We start from the raw sequence: 25,524 nt of genomic DNA, 5'->3' as shown, positions 1-25,524 counted from the left end.
TAAGGGTCAATAACTACTGTTTCCTGTGGTTTTGGTCCACATGAGATTTTGGTCTTATTAACTTTTGTTCTCTATCTTAAAAAGTGATGAAAAACAGATGAACGGAGTTGATATATAAGATATATATCAATGTGGGCCCCACGACCAGGGCCGCACCGTGTTGGGTGAGGCCGGGAACACACCGCTTCCGCTATCACAATCTAATCCGCGTCCATCAGAATCACAAGGCACCTGGATGCATGCTGACGTGGAAATTCCAGGTTACTTTATTTTCCGTGGGAGATCTCAAAACCCTGAAATAGGGTTTCCTAACCGCCAAACGAAAGAAATCAGTTCCCACTTCTCTCGCAGAAAAGAAAAATCGGAGAAAATCAAATCAAGAATAGGTACGGTTTGTAATATATTTTGTATTTGCTTTGTTTTTCTCTCATTTCCAGCAATCTCTTACATTTTTTTTTCTTCATGTTTTCAATCTTTAAGAATATCAATTCCAATATCTTCTTGTAAATTTCTAGGGTTTTATTTTTCCAATTTCGATGTTATCTTGTATCTCGGGATTTTTATCTTTTATTTTTTAGTTTTTTCTTTGGTTCTAAAGCGGTCGATATTTTGATCACATTGGCATTTGTGATTGGCGAATTATTGGTTTCTTCTTCGGAAGAAGGACGATTTCTTTCTTTATTTTCTGGTTGGTTAGAAAGCGATTGATGTTTTGATTTCTGATTATTTGTTGGTTTTGGGCCGCGTTTGGATTTTCAATCGAATTCAACTGTGGTATTTTAATTCAATAAAACAGTAATTTCCAAAATGGGAATCCCTACCACATTCATAATTAGCGGTGGATTAACCCCAAGGGCCTGTTTGGATGCCTGTAACTTTTCTAAAATGTAACAAAGTTACAGGTGACTTTGTTACAGTTGGTGTTTGGGGGAGGAAAGTCACAGGTAACTTTCTCTCAACCTGTGACTTTCTTACGGGAGAAAGAGGCGAAAATCTTACAGGCACTTGAGTCGTTTTTCAAGTTCGGAAATTTTGAAATGAAAATCGTTGGGAAGAATCGCACCTGCATTGAAGGAGCGTACCTACCTTCTCAGATGGAGTGAAGGCCTCCGTTTCCCTCTATCAGTCTCATTCTTCCTCTCCCAGTTTCCTTCTCCCTCTCCAATCCAGCTTCAACAGGGTTAGAAAACCCCTTTCTTTCTTTCCTTTTTTTTTTTCCTTTCCTCGTTTTTTTTTTTTTTCATCAGGGTTTGACTGAGGCAGTTTGGCTAGAGCCGTGGGTAATGTCCGTTGATCTGTGGGGTCCACCATCCTGTATTTGTTTTATCCATGCCATCCATTCATTATTTTGGATTGTTTTAGGGCTTGACTCCAAAAATGAGGCATATCTAAATCTCAGGTGGACCACACCACACAAAATAGTAATGATTGAAAGTCCACCATTAAAAAACTCCTTGGGCCACTGTAATGTTTGTTTCACATCCAACCTGTTGATTAGGTCAGAAAGACCTGGATGAAGGGAACAAAACAAATATCAGTTTGATCCAAAACATCAGTGGCCTACCAAAAGTATTTAATGGTGGGCCTTCAATCAACATTGTTTCTAGTGATTTGGTCCATCTGAGATTTTGATGTACTTTATTTTTGGGTTGATTTCTTAAAATGATCTAGAATAATGGATAGATGGTGGGGATAAAACAAATACATCATAGTGGGGCCCACATTCTATTGTTCATTTTGTATAAGTGGGGCTTGTTGTGTCAGTGCAACTTGTCCCCCTGTAGGTCCCAAATCTGTTTTAACATATGGTTTTTTAAACACTCCCAATTTCTATTTGCATTGAGATTCCTGCATGTCCTTTGGTGTTTTGAAATTGAGTGCCCATTGCATTGTTAACGTATCCATTTTCAAACAGTCCCAAGTTCCATTTGCATCTGGATTCTTGCCTATTGTCAAATGGTGAGAAATCGAGTGTACATCGAAGTGTTAAGATATCTGGTTTTTAACAGTCCCTTGATATTGGTCCATTTTAATAATGTCTCACTTTGAGATTTTAACTGCTAATGCAGAATTTGGTGGAAGCAGCTTCCTATGCTTGTGATTTCTCTTTAACTGATCCTTGTCAACAAGAGTCACTCCTGTGGGAAATTTTTGCTTGGATATCTTACCTCAAGTTTTTTTTTCCCTACATTACACGCATTTTGAAAACGTGAGCCCACTTTCATGGCCCACTTGTTGATTTGTTTAGCCTAAGAATCAACCAAACTATTCATTTACATGGGCTTGATAAAATGGAATAATTTTATCCAATCTTTTTTTACATGTAAATCTGATTTTTCAACGATTCCCTATTTCAAGCTCTACTTAGTGTGGATATGGAACTTATCACCTGTAATAAAGTTACAAGTTATCCAAACACAAAAAGTAAGTTACCTGTAAGTAAGTTACAACTTATATCCAAACAGGATTACTTGTAACTTACTTACACCTGTGAGTAAGTTACATGTAACTTTCTTACAACTTAAAAAAGTTACAGGCATCCAAACAGGCCCCAATTGCAGCTGCAATCATTTCAAGTCTGAATTGGAATGCACGGAATTGCAATTAGGGTTTGAGTAGAGTGTTATGGCTTTTGCTTGTGATTTCCTCTGTAATGAATTCTATGAATTGTGATTCAGTTCAGTTAAGCATCCAAATGCAGCTTTATGTAAGCTAGCTTGTACGGAGTAATTCTATTGCTTTTTCATTTCCGCCCTTCTGAGTAATTGGAGCTGGGAATTGAGATATAATTGGGTTGTTCTGACATGTTACTATTCAATAGTGGTCCTTTCTATAGCTTTTATACTTAACAGTAGCTTAATCAAAGTGAACCATTAATAAGAGCCCAAGGAAAGCATGCCAAAGATAAAAGTGCTCAAACTTGTCTTAATAAATCTCTTTTGGGATGCCAGTGCTGGGGTATTCACAAACTATAAAATGAGATGCTTTGCTTGGCTATATGGAAGCTGCTTCATTAGACATTGGTTGAAAATACCATCACTCTATGCGGCTGTTTGGATTCAAGCAAAGTCTTGTCATTGATAGGGAGTTAGTACAAAAGTACTTGTCCATGGTTTGTTAACCCCATTATGCATGGGAACCTAGGCACATGAGGGCAAGTAGTCTAGACTCCTAACATGACCATTAAAGCAATGATTGATTGTCTTTGCTGAAGAGTTGGAACTGCATGTTCCTAGTCTAGCGCACATTAGGGACACCCCCTTGCTTGCACATGCATCACATGTTCCAAATGTGCCATGCGTGTGGCTATCCATGTTCAAGCACCCTCCTTATGCATATGTATGACCATCAATATTCAAACACAAAAAAGTGGCACATTTGTCAGACGTGCACATGCACATGGCAATGTGCCACCAACCATATTAAGCTTACCACATATCCTACAATCCATCTTTTCTCCCTGTTCCATGGTGTTTGACAAATAAGGAATGAAACAATTAGTTGTGATAGCATGTCCATGAACAACTAGTCATAACAACATTCCATGGCTAGCCTGTCGCAACACAACTTTGCCCGAATCCAAACAGCCCCTTTAAGCGCATCTTCTTTCTTCTTACATAAGCCATGGGTGTCTTTTTTTTTGCCTTTTTAGAATATCACTTCTGCTTTAGGAGTTGTTTGGGTGCTTGTAGAATATCACTTCTGCTTTAGGAGTTGTTTGGGTGCTTGTAAAATCCTTAAATTCCAAACACTTTATACCATTCGTTTGGATGGGAAAAAAGGGTGGAGAGAGAGAGAGAGAGAGAGAGAGAGAGAGAGAGAGAGAGAGAGAGAGAGAGAGAGAGAGAGTTTTACCAATTAGCCAAACACAAACAATTGTTTTCTAGGTAAACTCTTTATGAGTTAGCCAAACATGATAGAATGTAAACAGTTTACTTGTGAAAAAATTTACAAGCATCCAAATGACCCCTTAATGTTCTACCTTTTGATTTCTTTTGAAATTCAATCACATTGATTTTGGATATGTATCTTGCTCCAAACCTAGTGAGAATCTAGCAGCCGTATCGATAAAAAAAGAAGAAGCTAGTAGCATCTCAATGTTTGCAATTATTCACAACTTTTTCTTGATTTGGTTCTCCTCTCTCCCACTCTAGATCCTAGTAGTGGTTCGAGTCTTTGAGCACCCAAAAAGAAAAAAAGAAAAGCCATTAGCCTTGTAATGTTTGCAATTATTCATAACCTTTTCTTGATTTGGTTCTCTCTCTCTCTCTCTCTCTCTCTCTAGATCCTAATAGTGGTTCGAGTCTCTTGGTTGGACCCTTAGAAAAGTTATTGCCCTACCTTTGATGTTTCCACCTTTGGTGTTTTCTTCTTGAAGGGTCATCCCCGTGGTGCCTTCATTTTTCACTAAAAAAAAAATGAAAGAAAGGAAAGTTGAAATTTTTTCCTTCTTTTCTGTTCATAGCTTTCTTTCACAATCCATGGCCATCAACAGGGTTAACAAACCTCGGCACTACGAATACTAGTGATGAGAAATGCTAAGGAGGTCAAGATGTGCACATGCCAATGTGGAACAACTACATGAGATTTGGGCCATTCATCAGGTGGAATCCATTATAAACATGTCTTGGCCCAAACATAGGATGCTCTACTTATTAGGTAAGCCAATCATGTCCGAGAAATATGTACATTCCCCCATTTGATGAGTTGACTGGCCTTATTTTAGTCTAGGGCATGTTCATAGTGGGCTATACCTGATGAATGGCCTTGTGCACATGTGCCACCTTGGCATATATGCCATCAAGATCTTTCCTAATGCTTGTGACCAATGTTTTCAGTATTGGGTATCGACAGGTGTATCGCACTCTCGGGATATGAAAACATATCGAGTATTGCATGGGAAATATCAGATGTTTCCCGTAATGTATTGCTATTTTTGGGAAACATAGTGAACCATTGCGAAATTTGTTGAATTTTTCAACGGAACTTCAGGGGATGCTATAGCATACATCATTACACACTTAGAACTCAAAATATTATAAAAATCAAATACACGTAATAAGTCTTCTTCGTATAGGGTACTAAACTATGCTATCAAATAGAAGTGATGCAATTGTATTAAAAATCAATTCATATAAAATAATAAATAAAGAAATCACTAATATTTCTACAATTCATATCACTTATTAGCTCATTTAATGTATTAAATACTCACATTAAATTTGTCCTACAATATATGGTTCATTTATTTAAAAATATAATTTTCAATTTTTAATAAAATTTAAAAGGTTAAATTTATTTTCGATAATAAATAAACAAATGTGGCTAATGCTAGGGTCAATATCCACTCATAAATACACAATATTAGGCATAGATAATATCTGGCCATTTTAATTGTTCAAATAAAATAATTATTAATTAATTTTCAATACATTTTTATAAATTTTTTAGAAAGTTTCATCAATCTGTAGATCATCCTCCAAGCAATCTAATATGATTTTTTCAACCTTTAATTGCAACTTAAATGAGCGAAATGGAGGAAATTTTGGATTTCCCAAAATTTTCAAAATTCAAAAATTGGAGGTCAAAACCCTTGATCGAACATGCAAAACATGCAAAACATGCAAAATCATGAAGTATGAACTTCATTCCACTGCTTCCAAGGAGTTTAAAGAGGAAAAAAACTGTTCGAATATGCAAAAACTTCTGATACCTCACACTCTTTGATCTCGATTTCCACCCCCCAAATTCCCTTTTCTCTCCAAACAATCGAAAAGAATTGATTGAAATTTCCTTAAGAATGAAATGAAAGCAAAAAATTTCGGGAAAAACAGATTTTTTAGGATTTTGGGAAAATTTTCCATTTTTTTGTCAATACATAGCAACACATGTTGATACATTATGATCGATACATTGCGATATATCAAGCGATACTGCAAAGTTTCCCAACTAAAGCCCAATATTGTATTGTTATTGTGTGACATTGATAATATCGGCCGATATCGCAAACACTGCTTGTGACATGTTGTTCACCCCTCTTTACCAATCCAAACTCCCGGAGGAAGATCCAAACTAATACCCGGAGAAGTTTCCTTTCTTTTACGATTCTCTTTTGTAGCTCAAAGGGAAAAGGCCAGGGTTCTTAGTTGGCCTTTACGATTAAATTTTTTTAAAGGAATTAATGGGATAAAATTGTAGACATGGGATGAGGGTCCTGTTTTGCCTCGTAGATGATCTCTCATCATCTATATTTGTACTTTTAGGTCTCTGAGTTACCTGTCGAAAAAAAACCTTTGCAAAGAGGTTTCATATTTCTGCAAAACAGTTCATCTTTTTCTTTGCAAAATGACTGGCTTTCTGTTTGCCTTTTAGGTTCTTTGTTAGTTGCTTTGGTGCTTCAAGTTTTTCGTAATTATTAGTTTTTCATTTGCATTGCATGTATTTTGTGTTCAAGTCCTAAAGGTTTGGGCTGATTGGAACTGTGGAATGTGAAATTTCTCTAATTATGTCTCTTGTTGAGATGAATGATGGCACTCTCATTGGTGCATCAGCTGTGTTGATTGGTTTACTCTCCTGCCAGTATGTAATGGGGCATGTTGGAAACTTTCTGCCAAGCATTCATATGTTTGCTTTTTTCCCAAGTTGTTATGTTTGCTTCTTTTTTTTTTTTGGCCAGCAGTTCAATTTCATGGGTGCAGATATTTCTATATGCAGTCACTGGCTTGGGGCACTGTTTTACGGTCAGGCTTTCTTTTAGCGTCAGCATTGTGTAACTGAGGAGTCAGGATGTTTCTTTCATGTGTAAACTGAAGGCAAAATAGTCAGTGGCTAGCCAGGAATTGAAATCAGGAAAAGCATCTTTTGGTTGTAGTGCATAAGTGAATTACTGCCTTAAACAGTGCCTAGCTTCCTGTGAATTTTAAATGCATCGCAGTGTAAGGTTGTGCTCGATGACATGGAGTGGTGTTTTGTGTTCTTTACTGCTTCTTTTCACTCTGGTTGAATCTTCAAGCCGATCAGGGGAAATGTGGTCCATCAGCCTGAGAGATGGCTCAAACTTATTGCACAGCTGGCCAATCGTCAGTGCAGGATCATTTGTGCTCGTTGCTCTTGTGCTATCCTTGTTTCTTATTTTCGAGCACCTAGCCTTTTACAATCAACCTGAGGTTCGTTCTTATATCCTTTCAGAATATTTGGAGTTTGCAGTTTTGATTTGCATCGTTTTTTGCAATAATATGCCTATGCTCTTTCTTGTATCCGAACACATATGCTGCTTATCATTACTAGTGTAAGTGTCGTTGTTGTTATTATTATTATTATTATCATTTAAACACCCATACAGAGCATTAGATCTTGGCACCTGGTCCAATTTGGTTCCTGAATCTGTATTGTTTTTAAAGCTATTTATTATGACCTTACTGTCAGATCCTGATGAGAAAATGGATGGCATATCATTTCAGGAGCAGAAATTCCTCATTGGACTAATTCTAATGGTTCCTGTTTATGCGGTTGAATCGGTATGTGGTCATTATTTTGATGCTTATTCATTTATTGTATTTAACTCAATTACTAGCCCTACGTGGAATAAGACAAATGCTAGAAATAGTACAGATCCTTTATCTGATTTGTCCTCAGTGTTGTACTCTTCACCTGAAAAGTGTTATCAATTAGGAACAAGTTTATATTTGAAATTCAAACAACTAGTTTTCAGTATACTTCCATTATGAGTCTCATCCTCCATGGGCAGATGTAGATTATTGTAATTCTTAAGAGAACTTTTTTTTTTTTTTTTTCTTAATTGAGTTTATAAGAAAACTTTGGGTGACTGCACCATGAATTCAATAAGGGTTTGAAGTACTAGAATCAGGTGCTTGAGCTTTTACAGAACTTTGTGTGTATGCATATATTTTGATGGATAAACAAATTTGTTAGAAGTGAAAAAGGGGTTCGCACTTGGTGTCCAAAACCAGCGAGGAGCACCCTGAACCTTTGCAAGAGAAAGAGTAGTGCTGTTAATACGCAGGTCGTGTTCTATGTTTAGATGCATTAGAAGCACCAAAGCAGTGCTGTTGTCCAAATTATCCTAGACCTCGTTATACGTTAATTGAGTTTGGACACAAATTTGGTAATGCAAGGGCATTTTCACACCGGGCTCGAGTGGGGCTGCCTGTGGGATGCGGGGGCCCATGGGGAAGGTCTCGTGTTGGAGACTCCTCACCGGGAGTGATTAATGCGTATTTTACACTGGGCTCGAGTGAGGTAGCCTGTGGGATGCGGGGACACACTCGGGGTCGGCGGCCTGTGTGAGGTGGTACCCATGTGATTTGGAGCCCACGAGGGGGGTTCGGCCGAGGTCCTAACCCATGCGATGTGGGGCCCGGGCTATGAGATAAAGGGATTGATTCGCCATACTCTAACAGTTCGAGCTTTTAGAGCAAGTGGTTAATTGTCCTGCATCATTTGGGGATCTACCTTCTTCTCTATATAACTTAGACCTAGGTTTCAAAAAAAAAAAAGAAAAAAAGAAGGGTTTCCTGGACATTTGTTTCTTTGGCACATAGTACATGAATGGGTATTGGTACACCACTTACTCCAATATGCAGAATGCTGGGGGTGGATCATGTAGATCCCTTCAGACTGAAATATGGGCTTATATTCAAAGTAATGTTGTAACTTATGTATGGAATGATGAGGGTTATTATTATAGATGTTGCATGCATACTACACTATATGCGCCGAGGTGGGTGTGTGATTGACAAACTTCAATGCAAGTTGCTCCTGTAATAGGCTCCATGCTTCTTCTTTTTTTATAGTTCAATAAAACATGTTTGAGTTTGGTAGCTGTGAAGGAGAAGTATTCTTCAAGATTCGAACCCAATTATGCATTGGGTAAGGCACAAGGTAAGCTCCATGCATTGTGTTACCTTGATTTTGCTCCCATTCGGAAACCACACCATTTGGGTGAGGTTGATAATGCCTCTTGACATCTAGCTTCAAAATTTCCACCATCATCTCCGAAACATAATTCCAGCAACTGCCATTGTTGACCACGACCATGCATGCACTCTCTTACACTATTCAAGTTTTCATGACGGCGTTGGTACTCCTGTCTTCTTTTACCAATTGGAGATGACAAAACATATCCTACAAGGTGATTTGGCATTCCATCTCTTTGCAGATTCCTCTGCGATTGTCTTGCTATAGCTACCTCACACTAGCATTCTTTTTCACATTGTCATTATCCACTAACCGACTTCGTTTTTTAATCCAGACACTCAAAAGGAAGGTGCACACATTCGAAACACTTGTATAAGAAAATTATTCTAAATTAAGAAAAGAATCCAAAAGTACCACACATGTATGGTCCGAAAGCTCTATGCTCATCTCATATTATTCTAAATTCCTAATAAAGATGTCCCAAGATATTAATATATCTTATTATCAATCTTGTAAGACTCAAATTCATCAAAATTTTTTTTTTTTTTTTTTGAAAGGTGATAAAAACTTTATTAAGCCCCAGGCAAGAAAGCAAAAGAAGGGAAAAAAAAAGCATCAGGAACTAGAGAAGAAAAGGAAAAAGAAAATACACTAGCTAAGCAACCCAACCCAACCCAAAGAGATCAAGGTCACCACTCCATACTGATTCACTTTCGAAAGCACCATCCTGACAGAGCATGATTTATTCTCGAAACAACAAGAGTTTCTTTCCAAACAAACGACCACAATCCTGCAAGCATGGCTAACCTCCACCACTTTTTCCCCAATTTGCCCCCACCCTTGCGTCCCACAATCTCATATGGCCCTCAATCGTGTGGGTCATCACCCAAGAGATCTCAACTTGCTGAAGGATCTTGTGCCATACCTCTGTGGCAAAGGAGCAATGAAGGAACAAATGGTCTACATATTTCGCATCAGCCAGGCAATGGAGGCAGACGTTGGGAAGTAAGAGACCCTTTTTTTTGAAGGTGATCTATTGTGAGAATGTGGTTCCTTTTGGTGAGCCAGACAAAAGTTGTGGCGGGGGAGCCCCTTACGACTACAGCACCCCTGTGGCACGAGAATCAGCTCTTCTGATAGCAACCTACAGCAGGACTTGTCCAAAAACTTTCAAAACATCTCCTTAGTCCAATGAATTGAGTCTTCAACACCTGGGACCACCTGAATACCCTGCAGAAGAGAAAGGAAGCTACATAAGTACTTAAGTTCCTCTTCTTTCAAGACCCTATGGAGAGGGGGACAATAATTGCTACTTTGGTTAGAGCCAGAAATACATTCTGCAACAGCCAATGTTGTCAAATCGCATATGCCATCATATATGATCGCATATTGCTATAGCCCTTAAAAAAAAGTCAAAAAAGGGGAAATTTTGAAAAAAAATCTAAAAAATAAGGGAAAACTATGCCTAATTACTACAAGTGATTGGATTGGGTTCTTTTACCTATTTCATAGTAGTGTGAGCGTTTGAGACTATTAGGCCATCTATAAATTAAGTTATATATTTAATTGTTTACATAAAATTTAACAAAACAATATGCAATCGCATTGGAGTATGCCATCGCATGCTCGCAAATGCAATCACATACTTATTGCACAAAAAGGTATGCCATCACATACTATCCTGCATATGTGATCCTTCGGAAAAAAATGGCATATGTGATCGCATATGACAACAATGTTAATACCCCAACTAATAATGATTTAAATGACAAATAAGACTCCTTATACTTGGAAGCTGTTAATAAATACAACTAAAGAGAACTAAATCAGAATAAAATATCTCAAAATCTTTACTAAATCAGAATTCCAAAGAATCAAACTACAACCATACAAGGGTTCCCTATCTTCTAAAAATCTCTACACACAACCCAACACCTGGGGCCCACTGGACTGGCCATAGGATAATTGGGCTTTCGGGGCACACATCTACATCCTGCGCTTCTTGTGATTGTTCCAACTTTGCTACTGCGCGACATTGCTGAGTTATTCTTTGTATTATTGTGTTGGTCCTAGTGTTTGAAGTATCGGTATCGCTACAAGTTTTACTAGTCAGGGATACGGAAACAATATCGATATCACCGATAATATCGTTGATAACCGAAAATGCGGCGAAACCTGGGAAAAATGGTGGAATTTTTAGCGAAACTTCAAGAGATATTAAAATGTATATATTTGTATATTTAGAGATGCACAGTGAGATCAAAAAGAATATATATATATATATATATATATATATATATATATATATATATATATATATATATATATATATATATATATATATATATATATATATATATATAACAAGTTTCCATTTAATGGGGCCTTAAAAGCATGTGTTATTGTAAGAAATTAGTCCAACCATCCCATCCGGCGTATTTAACCATCCAACCTTCCATTCAAACATCCATCGATATTGCAAAATATCAACAACACATGATATTTCACCAAGAAATCATCAACAATTGGAAAGAAAACGAAAGATTGTGGTCTCGATATCGGGCATGTTGCAATATCGATACTATCGAGACATTATCAATGACAAATTGAACACTACATACAACCATGTGCCCATAAAAAAATGAAATAAAAATAATGCTAATAAACAAAATTTTGATGTTATCAATACGTTGGCAATATTATTTAAATATCGTCGATACACTTATGATACAAGCATTACCTAGAATTTACATAGTCGAAAATATTGGCGATTCATTGGTGATATTGATGCATTGGCAATACAAGCGACATGTAGAATTTACAAAGTTGAAAATATTGGTGATACTTAGCGATACATTGCTAATACCTAAAATTTCTGATACCTCCAGCGTTATCGGTCTCACTACCAGTGTTATCAGTATCACTGAGCCGGAGATAAAGATAATATCGAAGATATTTCGATAATATCGGAGATAATTCGCACACTGGTTGGTCCGAAGATGTTTAACATGACCTTGCTATGCTATCTATTCTAGCTTTTTTTGAATGAAACTTTAGCTTAAGTTGTTCCTTTCTTTCTCACAAAACAGTAAACTGTGGAGCAAATTAAGATGAGATGGGTGGAGTGTGGGTATTGAAAATTAACATGGAAAAACTTGATTGTCCAGTGGATACATGGAACCAGGTATCATCAAGAATCTGTGATGATGGGTTTAGCCATTTTTGGGTCTCTCAATGGTAAATAGTTTACATCTTTAATTTCGTTAACATTTTTATCTTAATTATCAAGTGCTCTTTTATCTGAGCAGAAGGAGCCTTATGCAGGAAGGATTGTTTTCCATTCTTTGTCATTCCCCATGCAGTGTTAGTATGATATGAAATATTGATTCTTTCGTCTAGGCTCCATGCTGGTCTTCTCAAGGAGCGGATCCCATTTCTTTTCCTTTAGCATGTGGCTGACTTTGTTATACTTTTCAATGCGTTCATTATTATCTCTGGCACTTTAGTTTGCCACTTCTGGTTTATGTGCTGCATCATCTGATTTCACATGATATGGTGTGAATAGAAGGAAGAATATCTTGCTGGTATGTGCTTTGATAGCAGCTTTTCCCTCATTTATGGGACAATTGGTGGATCAGTAGATATGTTTCTAACACTAAACTTTTGGGTTGGAATAGTTTAAAATTGACAAGAAACTCATGTCTTGGCTCTAGAAACCTTGGATGGTTTCCTGGTATAATTTATACTGTTTCTGTACAATCGCTTTTGTTGTGAATGATTATGCTGCAACCAGCTTGACAGTTTATATTGGGCAATTGAAAATCAATTAATTTTGCACTGAAGACAAACTTCTAAGGTTGCTGTGTTGACTTACATTTGCCACTTTTTACTTAACATCATCATCTTACTATCCAAGGGTCATAGAGAATCATTTGTTACAACAATTTTGAAGGGATATCAAGGTTGTAGGCTGGCTATGTTAAGGTTCCTTCTCTTCGTAACATTATCTGTTTATAATGTTTCTGGTGCAGTTCTTGTCGTTAGTGGATTCTAAGGCTGCTTTCAATTGCGAAATAATGCGGGATTGCTACGAGGCTTTTGCTTTATATTGCTTCGAGAGATACTTGATAGCATGCTTAGGTATGTTCAGTGCCCTTAATTTTCATCTTTGGTGCTTAAGGTAATGATCTATATTGCCCTTTTGAATTTGGGCATATGAACATCTACTTTAAATAACGCTGTTGAAAAAAAAAAAAAGACCACATCTAATTTAGATAATTATATTGAAGGACTCCATTGTAATTCCTATATTTTTTAAAAGATAATTTGTTAGTCGAAGCAATGGCTTTTGATATAACAATCATTTTATAGTCTGCAGATTTGATGACTGTTTGGATTTGCTCATTTTTGTGTTAGTGGTAACTTCAACATTAAGCATTTTAATCTTTTACCATTAATACATTGGTGCCAAGACTTGATCATTGGCCAATATCAACTATCTTGATTCAGTCTAAGGTTTTGGGCTTTGATTGTAGTTGAGTATTGCCTATTACAACATTGCTTATTAAGAATTTGCTAACCTCATCTCTCCAGCTTACACAATGAGGGGGAAGGTGTGTGCAATCCATATAGTGGAGTCACATGTGGTGAGGATAACGTGCTTGAGAAAGTGCAAGTTAGAAGGTGGGCAGGGTGAGTAATGCAAGGGTATTTTCACACCGGGCTCGAGTGGGGTGGCATATGGGATGCGTGGGCACACACAGGGTGGGTGGCTTGCAGAACCCATGGATTTGGGGCCCACGAGGAGGGTTCAGACAATGACCTAACCCATGGATTTGGGACCTGGGTTATGAGATAAATGGATTAGTTCGCCATGCTCTAACAGTTTGAGTTTTTAGAGCAAGTGGTTAATTGTCCTGCATCAAATTAATATCAGAGCAGGAGGTCTTGTATTTGAGACTCCTCATCGGAGGTGATTAATGTGGGGGCATTTTCACACCTGGCTTGAGTGGGGTGGCCTGTGAGATGTAGGGGCACACTCGGGGTAGGTGGTCCGCAGAACCCATGAATTTGGGGCCTGTGTGAGGCGGAACCCATGGATTTGGGGCTCACGAGGGGGCGGAACCCATTGATTTGGGGCTTGGGCTATGAGATAAATGGATTAATTCGCCATGCTCTAACAGTTCGAGCTTGTAGAGCAAGTGGTTAATTGTCTTGCATTAATGAGGATCAACTTTTCGGTGTGTAGGTGTAGGAAATCCCTGATCTTTGCCCTTAGGGAGCAGGCAATTATTTTTACATGGATGGAGACAGATTTGAAACTGGGAAACAGGAAATGCCTCTTATAAGCATTTTCAATTGTATGGCTTGTATTTGGTCTGTTGGAAATTTGGTGCATTCATGTTGACGAGGAGTCAATTAGGTCACCTGAATGGGCTTTGGGGCAGACGCCTTTTAATGCAATAATCATAGTTTACAACCATTATTTGATGTTGTTGTAGTATATGGGATCTGTGATGGTAGTTGAGATTCCATAGAAGAGGGAAAGGTGGGGTGAAGGAAAGCGATCATTGTTGGATAGAGATCAGTGATGGATTTTATGTGATTGGTTTGTCTTTCAAAAAAATGAAAGAAAAAAAAAGAAAAAAAAGAAGAAGAATTTAAGGTGTCTTAGATGGATGAGAAGATTGAGTTAGAAGGAAGAAAGGCGAGGAGTCATGTCACATTGTTTGATTGGAGGAGTGGATAAGAAATTTCAAGTTGTTCTGGCCCTGGAAGGGGATTGGAATGGGTTCAAGTGACATACATGGGGTTATGAATTATACCCTAGGGCTTGTTTGGATAGCCCATCATGACAGTATTGTAACGTAAAAGTGCCATCATAACGTCCGGTTTTTGCTTAAACACATAATTTTGTGGTCAAATTCAGATGTAATTGGAGACCTGTAAAGGAATTTTTAATCATTACAAATTTATAATTCATTGCTGTACAAATCTCCTATCCAAACAAAAAAAATCAATGCATTTTTCCTGTCGATTTCTCATCTCAGTCATGTAAAAGCTCATCATTGTACTTTTACTACACCTATCCAAACGCGGGAATTGTCGGTCAAATTACCTGTTGACTAGGAGACGGGTATTGTAATTTGTAATCATTGCACTTTTACAATCATTACAGTCATAATTCACTATCCAAACAGGCCCTAAAGCAAAGGTCGATTCCGTGGTCAATACCAAAGATGCAGGATGAAATGTCTAGGCCTTATTCAAATTTAAATTGGAAAGATTCTCGGATGAAGAGCTTTTTGATGGGCCAAGGCAATGTTTACTTCTTTCTTGAATTTGCTGAGATATTGTTCTCTTAGAATATATTTCATATATTTTTGAGTAAATGAAATTTCTTTCCTAAATGTACATGAAATTTTTTTTTCTTTGTGCAGTTTCTCAATTCTGAACTTCTCATACACATGCATCCTCCTTGATTAAAAAAGTTTGTGTTGATCAGGCGGCGAGGAAAGTACAGTTAAGTTTATGGAGAGTTGCACTGAAATTAATTCCAGCACGCCTCTTCTAGAAGAAGCATATGCTGATGGAGTTGTAAGACATCCATTTCCACTGAATTGCTTGTTAAAAGAATGGTATCTTGGTCCTGACTTTTATCAAGCTGTAAAAATTGGCATTGTTCAATACGTATGTGTTCTGTCCCTGCATAATACTCCACGTTCTTTGGGTATATTAATTCTGATATCCTTTTCATCCATAGTGTAATATAAGAAGTTTCGACTTACAGATGATATTAAAGATGATCTGTGCTTTGCTAGCTATCATTTTCCAATTTTTTGGGATTTATGGAGAAGGGAAGTTTGAATGGAGATACGGGTATGTCATTCTCAGCTTTTGTTCTTTAATAAGTGCCATTCTTATTTTTTATTTTTCTCATGTTTTTCAGACACTAAGGGCCTTGTTTGGGCGCCACTTGAAAAATGAGTCCATCTCATTTTAGTTAATAGCTATTATGTATTAGAGATTTTTTTAGGTATAAATTGTTGTTTATCAAGATTATTTTTTATCCCTACAAAAGAATCTATAATACATAATTACTGTTGACTAAAATTAGGTGCATTCATTTTTGAGCGGCACCCAAACAGGCCCTATCCTAAAGCTTGTATTTTAATTGATAAAACACTATGCTGCTATTTTGCTGTGTGCCTATCACATTCAGTAGTCCAGATGAGAATGATATTTGGACTACTCCGCATTCATCTCATGATCCTTATTATAAGCTAGTGCACAAATATAATTTATTTAAATATGAGTGGGCAAATTGTTGTTGTTTTATTAAGAAAAACCTGTATTTTGTTTGCAGCTATCCATATCTAGCAGTTGTTCTAAACTTCAGTCAGACCTGGGCCCTATATTGCCTCATACAGTTCTATACTGTCACTAAAGAGAAGCTGGAACCCATCAAACCCCTCGCAAAGTTTTTGACGTTCAAGTCCATTGTATTTCTAACATGGTGGCAGGGTGTTGCAATTGCATTTCTCTTCTCTATGGGTGCCTTTAAAGGGTCCTTGGCTCAAGAACTGAAAACACGCATTCAGGGCTACATCATCTGCATTGAGGTATACCATAAACTGCTATAATTTTTAGTATAAAACTTAAATGTGTTGTGCTCCTATCTTGATATTCTTCTAATTAATGTTTCTGGGTGTCTTTGGAGATCATGGTTTGAAAAATTGTCTGAAACAACTTGGTACTGTACAAGTCGTATCGGTTGCGGTCCAAAACGAAATGAGTCACCAAACTGATATGACACTGAAATGGTGAGGAATCAGTATGAGTCGGGGTGTGTTGTACCGATTTCAGCACCCAGGCGAGTTGCACTCTGAAGCCGCTGCCGAAATCCATGTTGGAGATTACCAACCTCTTCATATATGCTGTTCTTCAAATAAGTGGAATGGTGCAGTTAAGGATACTCGCAAAATTTAATTTTCAAATCATTATTCTCCCCAGGTCAGATGTGTGTGACATTTTGGCATTTCATCTGGTCGGCTCCTTGTACACCATTCATTCTTTATATGCGTGTGGCAATCAAGCACCACAGCATCCTATTTTTTCAGGACACATTGTATGCATGGTGGAGCCCACCTGATGGACGGCCTCTCACACACGTTCCACGTTGGCATGTTTAGGGAGACGAGAATTTGGTTACAAGTAGTGCTTACACATCTCATTTTCCTAAGGTTTCTGTTTTAGAATATTTTTCTTTAAAAAAATTCCTGATTGGAAATGTTACCATTTGTGGAAGGTAGTTGCTGTTTTGTTTATACATGCATGCATATGTATTAGTTTATATTTTGGATTTTGTGGGGGCACCATTTTTCTTGTTTGTAATGGAGGGAATCTTCTTCTAACTACATGATCTTGAAAGCAGATGGGGGTTGCTGCCGTTGTGCACCTTTACGTCTTCCCAGCCAAGCCTTATCAACGTGGAGAAAGATGCATCCGCAATGTAGCTGTAATGGCGGACTATGCATCGCTTGGTGCCCCTCCAGATCCTGAAGAGGTTAGAGACAGCGAAAAGTCAACGAGGATGCACCTTGCTCGGCCTGACGAGAGAGGAAAGAGATTAAGTTTCCCTCAAAGTGTTCGTGATGTGGTCCTGGGAAGTGGTGAAATTGTGCGTTCCCTCCTATTTGCTTACTGTTAGTTTTGAGGAAATATACAATGCTTTATAGAGTTTTTCTTTGGCCCAATTCTTATGGCGGTCTCCATGGTGGATTGGAGATAACCTTAAATCTCTCGATCACATGAGCCTTACTGTCCGATTTGTCCAGGTCGAGATTGGGCCTTTGGTTGTAATCATTCAATTTCATCAGATGGGGAATATCATCCGATGGTTTGGATCATGGGAATGGGCAATCCCATGATCAGTCCCACTAGATGAATGGCTTAGGTTCCTGGAAGGTGTGTCCAAGCTTCACCATGGGCAGGTTGATCAAAGAAAACCATTGCATCATGTAACACCTCACTCAATCTGTTTACTCCATGTTCTACCTGTTTTTCTTTTTGGCTGATGTTTCTTAATCAAGCCTATCATGTAACGCCTCACTCAATTTGTTTCCTTTAGTGATCATGGCTAAGCTTACTCATTTGCATGCTGTACTCTTTGTGATTCCTTTTTGTGCCATTATTGTGCTAGTAGGTTGTCGATGATGTGAAGTTCACCGTTTCACATGTGGTAGAACCTGTAGAACGAGGAATTGCCAGAATAAATGAAACCTTGCAACAGATATCTGAGAATGTGAGGCAGCATGAGAAGCAGAAGAAAGATTCTAAGGATGATTCTTATCTTATTCCTTTGCATACATGGACAAGTGAATTTTCAGAAGCCCATGATCGTCTCCTTGAAGGAAGCGTCAGCGACAGTGGCTTGGGCAGTGGGAAGAGAAACCCACACCATGCCAGGAGTACAGCTTCCAGGATCAGAGATCCTCATAACTCTCATGCTCATTCTAGATAAGATTCACAAAGAAACAATTTGGTACGACACTGTGTCTCCCGTTTTGCATCTTTTTTCCTTTCTTTGCTTTTTCTTTTTTCTTTCTTTCTTTTTTAATCCAGAGAAAGGAAAAGGAGAGGGCTTGTGTCATAACATGATGTTTCGGATGACTTGAGCATTGTCAGCAGGTAAGTTCTATTTGCATGCAGAGCTTCTCTTTGAGACGATGTTTTGTGTAATGACGTTTGGCACAGTTTATTTATAGGATATTCCCTATTGTGTGATGGGGATTGAGCTATTATGATCCGTAGATGGTAGTGATGATGGGCCTGCCACATGCTCAAGGTCTAGACATGATGTTAAGGCCAGTCCTAGACCTCCCTAGCCAGTGATGGGCCTCACATCACCAGAGTATGATTGTGATCAGGTGGTGATGAGTCTCGCACTCTCCGGATGTTTCATCAATATGCCTTTCAATGCATTATTCATTTCCTGTGTGTGTGTGTGTGTGTGTGTGTGTGTGTGTGTGTGTGTTTATAAACTAGTTGAGAGAGATGATACTCATGCTCTTGTTTCTTCTGCAGCGTGACCCATTAAAGCTCTCCTGCGGAGGTGGGCGCATATACAAAATTGACACTGTTGCAGTAGGTGCTATTAACTCACATTCATCACCAACTTTATTCTGGTTCTGATCATATACATTGACCCCAAAGCAATGCTTGCTTGTAAATTCAATAAAGGCGTAGGTAGATGTACATTTTGTGTAACTTTCCCACATATATTTAAAGCTGATTTTTCATGGATTATTATTCTTTTTAAATATTTATCCTCTTCTGCCTCATGCTCTCCTGAATTCTTAGTTTTAGGTTCTTAGTCGTTCTGAGAGTTTTTGGCCGCTCGTCAACTGAATATAATTGGCTTTTGTAGGTCCCATTAATTCGATGGTTGGATCATCAATTTGTAGGTGTGATTGTTGGTTGCTATTTATTATTTTACAATGAAACACTTGCCAAATATGAGGTCTAGACGGGTTGTTCTTAGTTTAGGATGGACCACAATTCTAGAATTGGAGAGTGATGTGGTTGGAGCCCATTTCTCCACAGTAGACGTGCACATTGATATATCAATTGGGTCTGGCCATTTGGTGTCTTATCATGTATGGCTCATGTAACAGAAACCATCATGCTTCACATTCATGCATTGAATGTGGATCTCTCTCTTATCTGTTTTCACTTTCAAGGCCACTGATCAGATGGTTAAGATCACCCTATCTGTGTATTTTGAACGATTCACCATTTCCATTAGGGCAAGTAGAAGGTTGGCCCAAATGATAAATCACGTTGATACTACCATTTGTCATCTGCAGCAAGGGTCTTAGAAGCTGGTCCCCGTTTCTGCCATGTCATCTCCTTGGCTTCATACTTCATGCCATGATGGAACCATGCTGTGATATGTAATTGGAGTTCCATCCGGCCTCAAGTCTCCATAGCCACATGAACCCATTACCTAAAAATTGAGTCCAATTTAGTAAAAAAGCAAAATCATATGATACAGCAAAAAAATTCTAATCTACACGCAATCTCCCAATTGACAATTTATAGGTTCTTGCCGCTTGGACTTTTTCAGCTGGGTTTATGTCCCGATGAGCCACTTCCGACAAGTGGCGTTGCTTGTGCACAGTTAGGTCATCCAGACCGTTGATCTGATGATCTCCACTGTGGATGGGGGAATCGTCCTTTATGGCAGAAGATCCCAACCTTTCTCATCGCTAGCCTATGAAAGATTAGTTCAGAAGAAAATATGGTAGTGGTTCAGTAAAAAAAAAGGCCAAAAATTGTGGAGAGGATGTTTGAAACCCGGACTGAATAGAAATTTTGATGGTCCAACGGGTGTTTTTCATTTTTGCAAAGTGGCCCAGCAATTGGTAGGGGCTCATACAGGGGAACGTTGTAATCGTGGAATGGGAGAGGAGGTTCAGGGGAGCCACAATCTTGTGGGCCCAGTTAGCTAGTCAAGCTGGTGGGCCCTAGAGCAGTGGCAATCAAAGCTGACTGGGTGGGGCCCATTTAATTAACTACTGTCTCGATGGAATCGGATTGCGTGGTGTGCCACCCACCACTGACCTCTGTGATATGTTTAATTCACCAAGTTCTGTGGGGCCCACCATGATGTTTGTGTAATATCCACACAGTCCATCCATTTTGCGAGATCATTTTAGGGCGTGGGCCTAAAAATGAGGCAGATCCAAAACTCATGTGCACCATACTACAGAAAGCAAGCAGTGGGGACAACGACGGCCACTGTTCAAACCTTTCTAGGGTCCATCCAAAACCGGTTCGTATGGTCACACAGACCTGGATGAAGGGAAAAAGTTTTCAATGGTAGACATCATTAATTATCTCACTAGAGCTTTGGATCTTCATCTTCGGTGTGGATATAACACGGGGCCAAAGAACTTGGTGACGTCAACACACCACGGAAGTTGGTGGTTTGTGGCACACCGGAGGCAACGAGCTGACCATGTGGTGGCTGACTGGATCAATGGTTCAGATTGCCGTGAATATATATATATATGCGCTGGACTGACTGGGCTTCTTTAGATAGCGTGCCGTGAAGAGGGGTATAGTCGTGATTTAGAAAAGAAATTAAGGTCAGAAGCGTCTTTCTCTATCGTCGATGGCCTTTGTCCTTCTAGGGTTTTTGTTTTGCCTCTTAACCTCTATTTAAAGACAAAACTCCCCGCAATGCGTTTGCATCGTCTCTGCTTCCTAAGGAGGTTAGGGTTTTCATCATCTCTCTCGTTTTCATTAATGCGCGTAGATTTTTCGGTTAAAGGAAATGCGGGTGAAGGGTGCCTGTGATGAGGAAATGAAAGTCATGCACCACTCTGATGTTTTCAGTGCTGATATACGACATAACCCATTTCTATCTGAGCCATTCTTCATCTCTCTCACATGTTCCGAGAGTTAGGGTTTTTGAATTTCTAATTCCCTTTCTGTTTTGGTTGTGTAATTTTTTAGGGATTTTTTGGTTGTTATTCGTATCATTTTACTCTGTTATTTTATGAAATAAAAGAGAGCCAAATGATGTAGCTTTTTTCTGTTGAAAATGGCTAACCATGATGCGGACCGTACAGCAACTATGTTTGCTCTATGGGGATAAATACTGGTGTCTGATGGCCCTCTGTTTTTCTTTGATGGTTAGATCTCTTACATTTATTTGATGGGGTGGTCTTGATTGCTGCTGCTTTCTTGTTGTCCACCACATGGTCTTCTTCAATGGGCAGTTGCCTAAACTTTTGATAGTTTTTTTTTTTTTTTTCCTTTTCTGGATGGACTTGGTAGGTAAAGGCGATCCTAACCACTGGATAATGTCCTGAGAATGCCAGAAATGGTTCAGATTTGATGGAAAAGGGTTAGAGATCCGAATGGCTACATGTTCGGACACTGAATGTAAACTGTTAGTCGTCCATCTCAGAGCGGGTGTTACTCAACGATGATTTCCCTGTTCAAGCCACAGGGCTCAATTTTTCCTAGATCCGATATTCCAATCTTACGGGATTTTTAATGTTGTATACCGGGCTCTCCAAACCCGAAGGTAAAAACTGCTGGGCCCACCATGATGTATCTAACTTTTCCACCCTGATCATGCCCTCCGCCAGCTCATTTCAGGTCATAAGCCTAAAAATAAGAAGGTTGGATTTCACCATAGGAAACGTTGGGAATTGAATGCCCATGGTTGAAAACTTCTTGAGGGCCCAGAAGTTTTAGATCAAGCCGATATTTTTGTTTTTCCCTTCATCCATGTTTTTGTGACCTTGTGAATGTGAATGGGTTAGATGATGATTAAACATCAATGTAGGCTCACAAAATGAAACAACTTTTAAGAGTCAATGTTACATGAACCATTGTTTCGTGTGGTGTGGCCCTCTTTGAGTTTTTGACCTGTTTATTTTTGACTGATGCCCTAAAATGTTTTGGTAAAATAAATAATAGTGTGTATAAGTCACATTCATCAAGATGGGCAACTATTGCAAGATGAAAATCATACTTTTGTTTGGATGTAAGATAGGTGATTTAGATTTTCTGTTTAACTAACTTGAAAGTTAGTCCTATACATGGAACCTTTCATCTATGACTAACTTTGAAGTTAGTTAAACATAAAATCTAAATCGCCTATCTTATGTCCAAACAAAGTTTTAAAATAATTCTCAGAATCCTATTAAAAAGTTTAGCATTGAATATAATATTCTGAGAAACCTATTTAAATGAACATTTAAGCTATTTTATGGTTTACCTGCAATGAAAGTCTAATCTCTTATGATCAAAATATAAAACACGCTATAACCCATTAAATGAAAAGCAATCAAATCTTATACATAACACATTTTCCGCACATGTATATCTCGAGAAAATCAATAACCTCTAACAAAACAGAACTCCACAAAATTAATGAATAGAAACCAATGATACGTATATGGTATTATCTTCTTCACATCTTGCAAAAATTCATTTCATGTTGTGTGTGTATACACACACACACACACACACACACACACACACACAACATGAAATTCAAAATAAAGGTCCATATGATATGTGCATTTACAACAACATTTAAGAAGGGTGACATGATTTTTTAAACGTGCCATGTGTCCAATAAATCTAACTCATGTAATTCCTCAAATAAGTGGCCCAATTATATAAACCCCATATCCTTGTTCAAGGATCATTTAATTCCTAATATAGGTGGAGCCCAACAAGAAAACTACATGAACTTGTTTACCAAATAGTTCAATATATATATTTAAAAATATGAATAGCCAACCTTGATGGGCTGGACTGTGGGTCCCACTTGATGCCTGTTTCCATCAATTTTGCCAGGGCATGTGCTCATTAAAAAAAAATAAAAAATAAAAAATCTAAGTTTCAAATAGGCCATACCACAGGAAACAGTGTTGTGAGCTTTGATTCAATCTAATGCTTATGTTTTAACATAATCTTAGGCGTGTTTGATCTTATCAACATGTTGGATGACAAATAAGCAGTAAGATGCCCTACAAAGTTTTTAATGGTGTATGAGGTTGAACCACTATTTCATGTAGTGTGGCCCATTTGAGATTTGGATGTGTTTTATTTTCTGGCCCAAGCCTTAAAACGAGTTAGCAAAATTGATGGAATATGCCATACAATACATAAGGTGGGCCCATTGTCACACCTCGCAAAATCCAGCTCAATCCCCCTTTCAGTGCAAGTAAAAAAGTGGAATATTCCTCCCACACACTGGCTACAAATAGGGAGGCGCTCAATTGTAGAGTGGGAGAGAGAGTCACTTAAAAGGAAGTAACTATTCAACTTTCAACCCTAGCAATTTTCTGAAAGATTTGCCTCTTAAGTGATTTACCTTACATTTTACTAATTTATAGGCATCCAAACAGGACCCTAGTACTGCAAATGGTTTGGGTTGATCTAGCAAGTCATCGGATCTAGCTTCATAACTAGTCATGGCTAAAAACTTTGGATCAAGGGGCCATTTTTGGTAAAAAATGTTTGACCTGAATTGTATGGGTCAATTTTGATATTCTCAAGAAAATTGACATGATTGAGGCCCAATTTTAAGTGAAGGGTTTTCATACCATGCCTGATCCTCAGAGTCCTTCAATCATCCGTGTGTGATTAGGATAGTGCTGACGTTGTTAGAATTGTACTCTAGTGAGTGTGTGATTAGAATAATGCTGACCGTGTTTGAATTGTTTTGATTTGAGTTGATTGAACGCTTGAACCCTAGGTGCCAAATCAGTTATAGAATCAGATATTTAAAGGTTTATGTGACTGTCCAACTACCAATATGCTTCAATCAAAAGCCCCGCTTTGATACCAATTTGATGCAAGACAATTAACTACTTGCTCTAAAAGCTTCAATTGTTAGATTATGGTGAGTCAATCCCTTTATCTTATAGCCCGGGCCTCATATCTCATGGGTTAAGACCTCGACCGAACCCCTCTTGTGGGCTCGTGGGCCCTAAATCACATGGTCTGGCCACCCCGAGTGTGTCCTTGCATCCCACGGGTTACCTCACTTGAGCCCGGTGTGAAATGCCCATGCATTAATCACCCCGGTGAGGAGTCTCGAACACGAGACCTCCCCTGTGGGCCCTAAATCACATGGATCACCCAAGCCGAGTCCATTTAAAAGAGAGTAAATGGGAGGAATTGTGAGTAAATTGAGGCAAATAGAAGTAAATAATTTTTTTTTTTAAATTATCATTTATAAGGTAAATGAAATGAAGTGGGAGTAAATGAGGTTGCTAATGAAATCCTCTTTCAATGGAGGCAAGTTGATGATACTCTGAAACAAGCCACTTAAGTTATCAACTACATCACTAAAATCATACTAGTAGAATGATTCAAGTTGTCCAAACGTTGGCCATCCGAATGGATGGTTAAAAAAACATTGAAAAGTCGCTTGTTTGTTAACCTGATGTTTGTGGCCCACCTAAGGCTTGAATTTTCTTCATTTTTAGCCGAAGTATATATTTCAACGGGCTTATTACAATTAGTCTTTCAAATGTCATATATGTACATTAATTTAGGATATTAATGATTATTTAAAACATCACATGTGCTCTTGCGAATATATTTAAAAATTTAAATGCATTCAAATTGCTCTCATTTACTCCCACCCAAAGATAATATTTTGGATTTTAATGCATTTCATTTCTTCTCATCTAAGCTATTCACTCTCAGTTCATTTACCTTCAATTTCATTCTTGAGCTAAGAACTTTTCTTTTCAACGATTGTGGTTCTCAAGTTTATCGATAATGCAATAAAAAATGAATATAATTAAAAATAAAGACTTGATTTTTATTAATTTGGATTTAATATAAGTACAATTAGTGACAATAAACTAAAATAAGTAGAGAAAATATGGACGGGATGATTGATGGGGAATCCAATGATGTAAGTCGTGTTAATTGATCTAAGCTATGCTAAACTCAGAACTTGCTCTAGTAAGGGCTCGATAGAAGTGAAGGACCTAATACTACAAATAAGATAGACAATGTTGCATTGCGAGAGATATTGTG

At 38.1% G+C, this 25,524-nt stretch overlaps 1 protein-coding gene, 1 long non-coding RNA gene and 1 other non-coding gene across 13 annotated transcripts; all 3 read left to right on the top strand.

Moving 5' to 3' along the window:
• The first annotated feature begins 203 nt into the window (after nucleotides 1–203).
• On the top strand, nucleotides 204–19,245 carry LOC131236507 (protein LAZ1 homolog 1). 11 transcript variants are annotated; one of them, XR_009166766.1, is made up of 10 exons: nucleotides 247–386; nucleotides 6,715–7,166; nucleotides 7,461–7,517; nucleotides 12,969–13,077; nucleotides 15,443–15,627; nucleotides 15,728–15,816; nucleotides 16,304–16,559; nucleotides 17,372–17,617; nucleotides 18,143–18,627; nucleotides 19,024–19,245. XR_009166766.1 is itself a non-coding variant. In XM_058233746.1 (9 exons), exons 1-8 carry the CDS (start codon nucleotides 6,924–6,926, stop codon nucleotides 18,458–18,460), a joined length of 1,503 nt encoding a protein of 500 aa, XP_058089729.1. In that variant the 5' UTR covers nucleotides 6,677–6,923; the 3' UTR covers nucleotides 18,461–18,481; nucleotides 19,024–19,245. The 11 variants fall into 11 exon arrangements, 1 of the variants encoding a protein (XP_058089729.1); XR_009166765.1 differs by having other exon boundaries at nucleotides 249–386; nucleotides 6,680–7,166; XR_009166764.1 differs by having other exon boundaries at nucleotides 266–386; nucleotides 6,677–7,166.
• Nucleotides 19,246–20,980: 1,735 nt separating this feature from the next.
• On the top strand, nucleotides 20,981–22,343 carry LOC131236506 (uncharacterized). Its single transcript, XR_009166763.1, has 2 exons — nucleotides 20,981–21,215; nucleotides 21,784–22,343. It is a non-coding gene; the product is annotated as an uncharacterized LOC131236506 (long non-coding RNA).
• On the top strand, nucleotides 21,292–21,376 carry LOC131238440 (small nucleolar RNA Z221/R21b). Its single transcript, XR_009167850.1, has one exon. It is a non-coding gene; the product is annotated as a small nucleolar RNA Z221/R21b (small nucleolar RNA).
• Nucleotides 22,344–25,524: the final 3,181 nt, after the last annotated feature.

This window comes from Magnolia sinica, chromosome 2, assembly GCF_029962835.1.
Source record: "Magnolia sinica isolate HGM2019 chromosome 2, MsV1, whole genome shotgun sequence".
Taxonomy (NCBI): Eukaryota; Viridiplantae; Streptophyta; class Magnoliopsida; order Magnoliales; family Magnoliaceae; genus Magnolia; species Magnolia sinica.
This window is presented reverse-complemented; position numbering and strand designations above follow the sequence as displayed.

Bases quoted from the DNA above. Each gene is read 5' to 3' on its own strand.
- LOC131236507 (XM_058233746.1), top strand. From the start codon at position 6,924: ATGCATCGCAGTGTAAGGTTGTGCTCGATGACATGGAGTGGTGTTTTG. The intron at 7,167-7,460 runs GTTCGTTCTTAT...ATATCATTTCAG, and splicing joins CCTTTTACAATCAACCTGAG to GAGCAGAAATTCCTCATTGG. The intron at 15,628-15,727 runs GTATGTGTTCTG...TTCGACTTACAG, and splicing joins AAATTGGCATTGTTCAATAC to ATGATATTAAAGATGATCTG.